Source organism: Mercenaria mercenaria, chromosome 2 (genome assembly GCF_021730395.1).
Source record: "Mercenaria mercenaria strain notata chromosome 2, MADL_Memer_1, whole genome shotgun sequence".
Lineage (NCBI taxonomy): Eukaryota > Metazoa > Mollusca > Bivalvia > Venerida > Veneridae > Mercenaria > Mercenaria mercenaria.
This window is the reverse complement of record NC_069362.1, coordinates 54,684,231-54,694,916: the sequence shown is the minus strand read 5'-3', so window position 1 is coordinate 54,694,916 and position 10,686 is coordinate 54,684,231. Positions and strand designations below refer to the sequence as shown.

General features: G+C 34.1%; 1 protein-coding gene across 1 annotated transcript in view; it reads left to right on the top strand.

Moving 5' to 3' along the window:
- Positions 1–2,892: 2,892 nt before the first annotated feature.
- LOC123563983 (eukaryotic translation initiation factor 3 subunit D-like) overlaps positions 2,893–10,686 on the top strand; it is a 224,789-nt gene continuing 216,995 nt past the window's right edge. The window contains exon 1 of the mRNA XM_053536644.1: positions 2,893–3,083. Coding sequence (XP_053392619.1) covers positions 2,961–3,083 — 123 coding nt within the window. The 5' untranslated portion in view covers positions 2,893–2,960. The remainder of the gene's footprint in view (positions 3,084–10,686) is intronic.

Below are 10,686 nucleotides of genomic sequence, written 5' to 3'. Positions count from 1 at the left end.
GAACGTATTACTTCTTTGATTGAGTGTGATTCAAATATCTTGTTATTTTAGGTCTTTGCTTATGTCAAGTGCAATACTTCATCAAACATACGTTTAATCAATATTAAATACTTTGCTTGTACTTTTGAATGACGGTTTTTAAGATGACGGTATAACCATTCGTAATTATATTAGCCCTCCGTCCGTAAGTTTCCGGTGGTTTCCGTACAATCTCGGAATCGGCTATTTCCATAAACCGGTTTAAGCTCCCCAGTGGTGTTTTTGCCACTGACCGTTTCAAGGCGGTACCCAACTATGTTCCTTTGTTTGTTCGTTTTGTCCCAATGTGTTGGCTTGTGTGTGTGTGTGCGTGCGTGCGTGCGTGCGTGCGTGTGTGTGCTATGGGTTTCGTTTTGGGGAGGCTGCGTTTTTGGTACGTGGCATTCCCTGTTTGATATTTGTCTTTGTTTTTTTGGGCCGGGCTGGGCCGGGTTTTATTAATAACCTGATAAGACAGAGATCGGGTGGGCAAACGCCGAGCGTCCATGTTTTTTGTAAACAGTAATGTTTTTCTAACGGCTTAAACTTCCTTAAAACACAAATTATATCAATATTTTTTTGACCATTGGAAAGGTTATAAAACAAGAAATTTATTAATAATTTTTAATTATTATTTCGAAGTAAAACGGATTAATTATGAACGCTTAACTTACAGTGTTTTTTCTATTAAGTTTGAGCATCGCTTCGCCGCTATTAAAGTCATATGTCATTTAAATATGGTAATTCATTTTAAAAAGATAATTGCATAGGAAAATATGAAATCGTAAGCATTTCAAAACTTTGAATTTTTAAAATCCTTAAATAAACGAAAAAGTTATTAAAAATTAAAAATCCCCATCCCATACATCCAGATAAACAGGTTTTAATGCGTGACGTCACGGCGATCTCTCCTATATAAAATCAAATTACACTTAAAATAAAAAAAAAGTACATGGCTTATTTTCGTTAACATTTCTTATTTTCGCGAAAATAACCTTATTCGCACTTTAAGCCTACATTGTACTTTAGATGAATGCGTCAAAATCGCTTACGAAAATAACATTAAGTGCGAAAATAAGCCTTTCCTATTGTTTTCTTTACATTTTCGCCCCATTTAAAGACAATATTGACACATGTTTATCAATAAAAATCACTGATATTTGGTAGACTAAAATAAAGATCGATTATCGTTTCATTCTTTTGCAATAATACTTCTTTAAATAAATGCAAATATACTGATAGTCATAACCGGAATTTCTCAAATGAATAAAGAAATGTTTTTATAATAGTCACACTTTTCTTTGAAGTTTAGCATTATCCGATGTCACCACAATCGCTTAATTGATTGTTAATTGCAATGCGCACTGCAGATAAATATACACATGCCGTATATCAACAATCAATTAATCAAGGTGTGGTAATCCAATCAAAAATGATATGTTATTTGTAGTAGCCATTTAAGGGAACTATGGAAGGAAACAATATTATTTCAAAGAAACATAAATCGCTATTTTATATGATATATACTATTTTTCTATGTAAATTACCCGTTTTCCTGATTATGATTTTAAATATTAATAGAATGAAGAAGGTGACATCAAAAATTTCTATGAAAGACATTATAATTATTTATATTTGGTTGAACCCAATAGAAATGAGATGCATGTATCGTTTACCAAAAACAACACCAACAAAAATTATGGAGATTTAAAAGAAGTGACTTTATTAATAATCAGCGAAATCGGCACATGGTTGAAAAAAAAAATATTCATTTTTTTTTTTTTTGGTTTATTTATAGCCATGTACTAAAATAGTCTTTTCGATGATTTTTAGAAAATAAATAATTAAACACCAAGTATTTAATGTGTTATATCAAGGTTTTAAATAGATTCGTTCATAAATTATTTTCGTATACATAGGTACCGTTACTTTCATTAATGAAAGATACAAATAATGACCAAATCGGGGACGAGTTGACTGGGGGACGATTTGACTTGATACCTTATAGTCTTTAAGAAAGTAAAAGAAGATATTTGAAAAAAATATATTAAAATTTAAACGATATGGCTTATTTTCACATTTATAACGGCTATTTTCGTAACTGAAATCAGCGCTGTCTGACACATAAGTGATTACTATTTCATTATTATACGTTTAAAACCGATCATTTTGCGTATGGGGGCATGTACTGTTATAGACTTTAAGAAATAAAAAAAAATATTTCAAAACTAATCTGATATAAAAGATATAGCTTATTTTCGCATTTATTACGGTTATTTTCGTAAGCAAAATCAGCGCGGTTGGCATATAAATGATGATTATTTCATTATTATGGGATATAATTCACTCATTTTTCGTATGGAGCATGTACTAATATAGTCTTTAAGAAACTAAAAAAAAAAGAATTGAAAAAAATAAACATATATAAAAGATATTGCTTATTTTTGCATTTATTACGGTTATTTTCATAAGTAAAATCAACGCGGTTGGCATATAAATGCTGATTATTTCATTATTACGAGATATAATTCACTCATTTTTCGTATGGAGCATGTACTAATATAGTCTTTAAGAAACTAAAAAAAAAAGAATTGAAAAAAATAAACATATATAAAAGATATTGCTTATTTTTGCATTTATTACGGTTATTTTCATAAGTAAAATCAACGCGGTTGGCATATAAATGCTGATTATTTCTTTATTATTATATAAAAAATCACTCTTTTTTCGTATGAAGGTGTGTACTAATATAGCCTTTAAGAAAGTAAAAAAAGAATTTTAAAAAATAAAGAAATATAAAAAATATGGCTTATTTTCGTAAAAAATCTTATTTTCGCGAAAATAACCTTATTTTCGCATTTTAGGCCTACCGCATTGTACCTTCGCACCGGTTGCGCCAACGGAAGTGTCACGCTTTTTGATAAAAGTTTAATTCAAGAACTATGGCTCATTTCGATCCTCCAGTGATTCAAGAGAATGAAAATGGTTGGGGTCCATGTAGTGTTCCTGAGAAATACAAAGATATGCCATATCAACCGTTCGCGAAAGGAGACCGTTTAGGAAAGGTAGGGACAACACCGTCAACACGTGTATGCGGCTGCCTACTGGCTAGTCCAAAATATTAGACGTGTACATACTCATTTTACCTTCAACATTCATTATTTTATTATTTTACATTTTATTTTCAATCTGCATTGTAACGTCTAAAAGGGCCCTAATCAGTAGAATGTAGCATTTTCTCACACGAAAAATATACGATATACGCAGGTTTAGACAGTCCAGCCTACCGTTATTTATCATATTCTAGTAATATATCGTTTAAATTTACCTTTAAAAGCCCTCATATCCAATATATGTCACTTGTGTAGTTTTCAATACACATTCCGCCATTTTTCAAGCATATTCAGCAGGTTATAATATATTTAGAATCGACTTAGACGAAAACAATTTTCCACGTGAACTATTTGCCAATTGATCCAGAGGGAAAATATTTCGTCTAAAATTGATTCTCAAAATAAACTGTGTTTACACAACATTCGGAATAGACCGGCAATGTTGCACACCATAATACAGATAAACGGCAATACATACAGTGGAAAGAAACAACTCGATATTTATATATGAAAAGTAACTTTTATTTTATAATTATTCACATGTGCAGTTGAAAAAAGGATTATTTCGGTGTAAGTAGTGTTCTTTCACTTCGGATTGGGTTATGTTGTTCATAATTTGAAGATTAGAGGCGACATGAAGTGTGTTCGCTTCTCACTACATGTTATACATGGCGATCCGATAAGACCTGACATAACCGATAGACGTCAAAATGTTAAAATATGTTATGTCAGGTCTTATTGATAGGACTACCTACTGGCCTAAGACCACAGTCATTTTTACTATCCTTCGATCATCTGTTTTGACGCTCATGAGTTTTTTGGCGCCCTTATTTATTTTGCTGTCAAATAGGTATAAGTGACCTTTTATGATGCCAAATTACACACGTTTGCAAGGCAGGCAATATTTTACCTTGCTGAAATAAAACATTAATGCATTCAACAGATTTACAGTAACTTAAGATTATATTTTTTCATACTTTGGTGTATTTTTATGTCATTTTAATAATGCAAAAATCTCCAGTCCTTTAAAAACTTAATTCTTACAGGAGCAACTGGTCATGAATTCATATCTTGGTTTTCTCCTTCCCTCAGCTATTTTTTCAAAGTCACAAGACAGTTCTTTGACTGAAATTTTGAATAAATTTTAGATTTTTTCACTCTCCTGTAGGCTACTGGTTTCCCAGTAGTTTCCGGACCCAAGTAGTTTTCCGGACCTTTTACATTTCGTGCTGTAAAGACTTTACGCCGTCGTGAAGCATCTGGGTAATAATATCATATCATCTAGACCTTTGTTGCCTTTACATAACAGCAAAAACCTAGCATTACCGAGCTTATTTATTATTTGAAAATCCCGGTTGTTTTTACTTACTTCGATGTAATGTTTACACAAGAGATTGTCAACTGCAGGGTAATTCCAGTTACAGTGCGCATGCGCGGAAATTGAGGCCCCTTGAAGGTAAAGATCAGTCAATTGATGCTCCCAGTGACAGACGATACAGTAAAAACTTTCCGATAGTAATAAAATAAAACAATGAAAGCCAGAAAAAATCGACCTATACATTAAATCATCGATTAAAAATAGGAACCAAAATAGACAGGAATTTACCTACGATACCGTCTTTCAATCAAATGTTTGGCAGCAGTGTCCATGCCCGAGTGGTCAAGGGCGTTAGACTACCAATTTTGAGACCGGTCTTGTTCTTTTTTTTCTTTTTTTTTTTAAAAAAGCTGTAATTATATTAAAAGTTCTTAATTTCTTTTTTGTAATATTACCAGTCCGCTAAATACGTCCCGTCATTTTAGTCTGACGTTGTAAACGTCATTCAAACGTAATTAGACGTAACTGTAATGAGCGTAAATTATAAATCTAGTACTTGTTAAATTCTTGAAATATACTTTTCAAATCGTCATCACGCCTAAGAATTATGTTTTAATTTTGAATATATATAACGAAATCGGAAATGTTTGCTTTTACAGAAAGGTAAAAACTGTTAAAATGAAAGGTCCGGAAAACTACTCTGACTAACTGAGATATTAATGGAATTAATTGCCCCGTTTGAGGCCTCATCTACATTTGTGTTATGAACGCAAGTGTAATTCGAATTCTGCGTGGTGTTAACGAAGAACCTAGCTTTTTTCTGTGAACATTTTATGTTTCTGCTATGATTTGTTTGGAAGTTACTCAGGCCTTTTTTTATGCTGATTTTAGGGCCGAAATTCGGCCCCATTCCCCAGTCTAAAAAGTATACTTTTTTCCCCACCTTGGCCAAAAATTCCCCATGCAAAAAAAAATGAAATTAGTTTTGATTTTCAGTCCTGATTTTAACAACTTTTCAGCAAATATATTCCTCCAAACAATGATTTCGCGACGTAAATTTCCCCTCCAAAAGGAACCTGGTACCGTTCCCCAAATTTACAAAAAAAGGGCTGTTACTGGCAAAAAATAGCGATTTCGGTCCGGAAACTACTGGGAAACCAGTATACACCATGTATCATTTGAAAACATTAAATTGATTTAATTGAATATGGATTTGCTGCTCTTTGTCAAATCTTGTTGTAAATAAAGAAGGTCATGTTTCTAATAGGTTTTCACTGATTAACAATATGTAAAATGAATAAAAAAAATTAACATTTTACAAAGAAATAGTAAAAAAGTCACTTAAAAAGATTAATATTAATTTATTTATTGTCCTTTTAAGTTTCAGGTCTCGGCTGCATTCACACAGAATTATACTAGTCAAATATGATTTTGGCCAGCCAAATATGATTTTGGCCGTATAGGCTCCAGAAAAGTGAAGTTTTGGTTAAGAGAGCCAGCCAATCAAAAGGCGTCATTTCTCATGAGCCTTAATTTAAAAAATATGGATGCCTCGATGGTCAGTCAGCAATAATACAAATATTGACACCTTTTTGCCCACAAAATTCACAAAACAGGAATAAAATAAAGGGAGACATGCCATAGTTTATAACAACACTATTTATTTGTTTAATTTATCTATATTACTAATGAAATACATGTTAGACTGCTTAAGGGCGTCAAAACTAATGACTCTAGGATATGTTCTATATAGGCACTGGACACTATAACAATTTTGCATGCATTCGAACCCCTATAAAAATACCTGAACTCAACAGAACTATTCAAGAGAAAAAATTCCAACCACAGTAAACATTGCGTTGACCGGCTCTTTTTTCCACCATTTTGAACCAAATCACATGCGTATGAAGAATACCCTCTAGATGGCCGCAAACAGGCAAAACAGGCCCTATCAAAAAGTCATGTTATGCATATTCTGACATTCTCATTCTGTCAAATTGTACATGTACCTACTATAGCTATTTCAATGACATTTTATAAAAAATACATTTCCTATTTTTCAAAATGTTACTTCATTTCTTAAGGCAATACCTTTCTAAAAATGTTAACAAATAATAATTGAATTTATTGCAAAAAAAGATTCTGCTCCATAAAGTTGTTTCTCCTACTTTTTCTCTCTTGATGCAAGAAAAAATGTAAACAAAAGGGAGACCACTACTTTCAACAAAGGGATAAGTTCCAGAATGCATAATTAGTAATGTTTTAGTTACTTCCCCTTTAGTGATGATAGACCATAAAAAATACAGGAAGTGAATAATTGCTTCTCCCTTAGAATTTCATAATTTCTGCTGCGCATGCGCAGTGAGCACTCTACGATTCGAAGTTTTGGAGGCAGATCGCTTGTAAATGCGAGTTGATAGTGATTTAATTTCTGCAATAATAAAATAGTTGTGAGGTAATCCATCATCTGTAGGAATTTCTTTTTGTTTGCTGCTGTATTTATGAAAATTGAAAATCATTTCCAACTTTCTATGTTACTAAATAAAAGCAAAGTTTCACCGCCGATTTTGTTCCTAAAGAACATGTCTTTTCCATAAAAAAAATCACGAGTTTATTTACGAATTTTCAAGCGAGTTGCACTTTCTACTTTCAATCGATGGCCGCCATATTTGTTTACATTAAAGGTCAAGGTCATTGAAATACCTACCTACTATTTCATATCTCCTCTATTAAATCATGCCATTTATAGAGTGTTCAGGCAGCTACTATTTCTTAAACATTTTCAGTCTATTTATGATGTCATATTAAAGTGCTCTTTTAAAGAAATGCAGAGGTGAAAATTTCATTGAAATCTGTCCATCGGTTTTTTAGTTATGAACATTTTAGTTTGAACAGGTGCGCTTATTTTGGTGACAAAATCCTATATATTATATACCGGTTTCGAAGCAGTTTCCGTCGGCTAGTAGTATCCGTCAACGTGTTATTTTACGTTTCGTGACGTTCTTCACAATGAAGTCGAGATTGTTTCCTTAACGCTACCCTGCAGTCCAGAGCTCTGTGAAATTTCAGCAACAAAGGGTAAAAACTTTCCAAGGAAACTTGAATTGTTCATTCCATAATTGTTTTGTTTACATTCCGCACATGGGGGATTTTACGTGCAACTAATGCGCATGCGCAAAGAATAACACCGTAATCCCCAGTTAAGTTGAAAGTTCCTCCTGGCAGTCGAAACCAGATGATTTACCAAAAATACATAATAAAGATAAAAATGAGTCATTATTGTGCATCGGCAATATTTTTTTTTTCACAATTAGAAAGCAAAAACCAATGTGAAATAGATGATTAGGTTACCCCTGCCAGATTTTCTTATCCAAGGGGGGTAACTGGTCACATACTATGTGCTATACAAAGTGACGGTTGTATCCTTACATAACTTATATGTGTATATAAGATATATAAATTGTCGGTATGATGTCAACTGGACGATTAGCTCAATCGGTAGAACATCGGCTTCACAAGCATGAGATCGCGAGTTTGAGTCCCAGGTTTTGCTTTTTTTTTTACCTCCTATTTTTCAACAAGCCTAATTTAACACCAGAACCTTCAAACTTTTTAAAATTGTATTAATTAATTTCACCAGAAAGATTAAAAAAAAACACGGATGGTGCTTTTCTAGTCGTATAAATATTAAAACAAAAATTGATGACGGAAACTGCTTCTGTAGTCAACCGATTCAGCTCTATTTATTCACCCCTTTTGGAGCCCCTCTGTGTGTTATCACGTGCGCTAGACACTATTGATATCTATGTTTTCGTAAAGCAGAAGAGCTAAGGTGTTCTCTTTGGGAGCATTTTACGGAACGGAAACGTTCAAGAAAAAAGATATTTTAAAAACCTTCATTTTATGACGGAAACTGCTTCGAAACCAGTATATATATTCACTTACTATATATGGCACCAAAATAGTAAAACAGTGTTCATTCCAGGCCGCGCCATGGGGCCATAGGCGCGTATTTTACCGTATTGGCGCATAAAAGTTTGCCCTATAGCGCCCGTCGGGCGCACACTTTTTCAGAAAACAGTCCGTTTACAATGAGCCGACTTCCAGAAGTTGTGAATCGAATACGACTCTTCCGATGACGTAACGCGCATTTTCATTGGTCGATGTTAAAATAGTAGCCAGTCTCCGGTCGCCTAACAACATAAAGCTTTCAATGTTGCTATGCAATGGCGGACAAAAAAAAAACAGTCGCGATTCGGAGAAAAAAGAAATCCAATTTTACGTTTTTCTCTAACCGTTGAAAAAAAGCAGACGATGGAGAACAAATTTCCAAAGAAAGATGACATGTTCGAGACCGCTAGACCACTCAATAGCGTAACCGCTTAGCCAAAATCAGGCGACAAACATTAATTCCGTAGTAAATCCGCATTCATAGCTGTCGGACTTTCCGTGGTTAAGTTTCGGTAACGGTCAAAATATTATGACTTGTTTCGTTTTTGTCGTGTTGAGCGACCTGTGAAGTGTCCACTTTTCTCTTTGTAATTATGTTTCACGAACCGCGAAAATAATACCTTGAACTCCATGTAAGAAAAGTGTTAAAAATACAGCCTTTCCTTTCATGTAAATCAGTTTTTCTTTCATGGCCCCTATTTTTTTCAAATGTCCCCAATTTTTTGCCATCATGGGGCCCTTTGACCCCACTTAAAAAAATCCTGGAATGAACACTGGTAAAAAAGTGCTTTACATTACACTTAAATGTGTTATTTTTGTTAAGACACATTTGGAAACGTGGCATATCTATATACCAAATTGTTTGTTATGATATCCCGCAACTTTAAAAATATTTCTTTATCGAAAAAAATCAAGATGGCCGCCAAAATGGCCCCTTCCAGCATATCAATTCGCTTTATTTACAACTTTCACCTACAAAATGATTAATTTTGTTGCAATATGTCACAACAAATTGTATAATATTGTATTTAAACAAAAGTAAATTATTTGATTAGAACATTTTGTGGTTTTTAGCTCACCTGTCACATAGTGACAAGGTGAGCTTTTGTGATCACCCTTCGTCCGTCGTCAGTCCGTCCGTGTGTGCGTGAGTCCTTGCGTCAACAATTTCTTGTCTGCACGATAGTGGTTTCATTTATGATTTTATTTTAACCAAACTTGCACACATCTTGTATCACCATAAGATCTTGGTTCCTTTCTTGAACTGGCCAGATCCCATTATGGGTTCCAGAGTTATGGCCCCTGAAAGGGCCAGAATTAGCTATTTTGACCTTGTGGGCACAATAGCAGCTTCATTTATGATTTTATTTTAACCAAACTGGCATACAACTTGTATCACCATAAGATCTTGGTTCCTTTCTTGAACTGGCCAGATTCCATTATGGGTTTCAGAGTTATGGCCCCTGAAAGGGCCAGAATTAGCTATTTTGACCTTGTCTGCACAATAGCAGCTTCATTTATGATTTGATTTTAACCAAACTGGCATACAACTTGTACCACCATAAGATCTTGGTTCCTTTCTGGAACTGGCGAGATTCCTTTCAGGGGTGTAGAAATGTTTTGAAGTAGGAGGAAAATCACTCAAAGTAGAAGGAAGGGGGGCCTGGGGGTCCTCCCCCAGTAGGGGTCAAGGGGACTATGTCCCCTGTGGGGGGATCAGGGGGGCAAAGCCCCCCGAGCCGACAGTGATTTTTACCTCTCTGGAAGACAAAACTCGAGTCACCTGAGGCAGGTTTTTCATCATTTATTTGGCTTGTTGATGAATTTAATTATGTAAAAGGAAATTAAAAAAACATTTATAATTGGCACATATAATATTGACTAGTAGACACAATTTTACATTGACTAGAAAATGGCAATATTTGGAACATCACCAACTGTTCTATCATTCATCACTATCATAATCAGACTGAGAATCAGATTCATTCATTTCAAGTCTACATGATTTGTCATAAGCCAACAACTCTGCTCTAATAATATCAGAAATTTCTTCCCTGCTAATGACATTTTCAGCCACTGAATCAGTTTGAACCTCTGCTTCTGAAAAACATTTCACTACACTTGCAGTGGCTGTGCTTTTAGAAATTTTACCTGTAGGCAGTTTCTTTCTTTTTTTCTTTGATAACCAAAGCTTGACAGAAGCCTTACAGACCTCATCACACTCATTACTTGAGACCTCTGGACCATTTATGCTAACATTCATTAGCACCTGAAGCATATCATTTT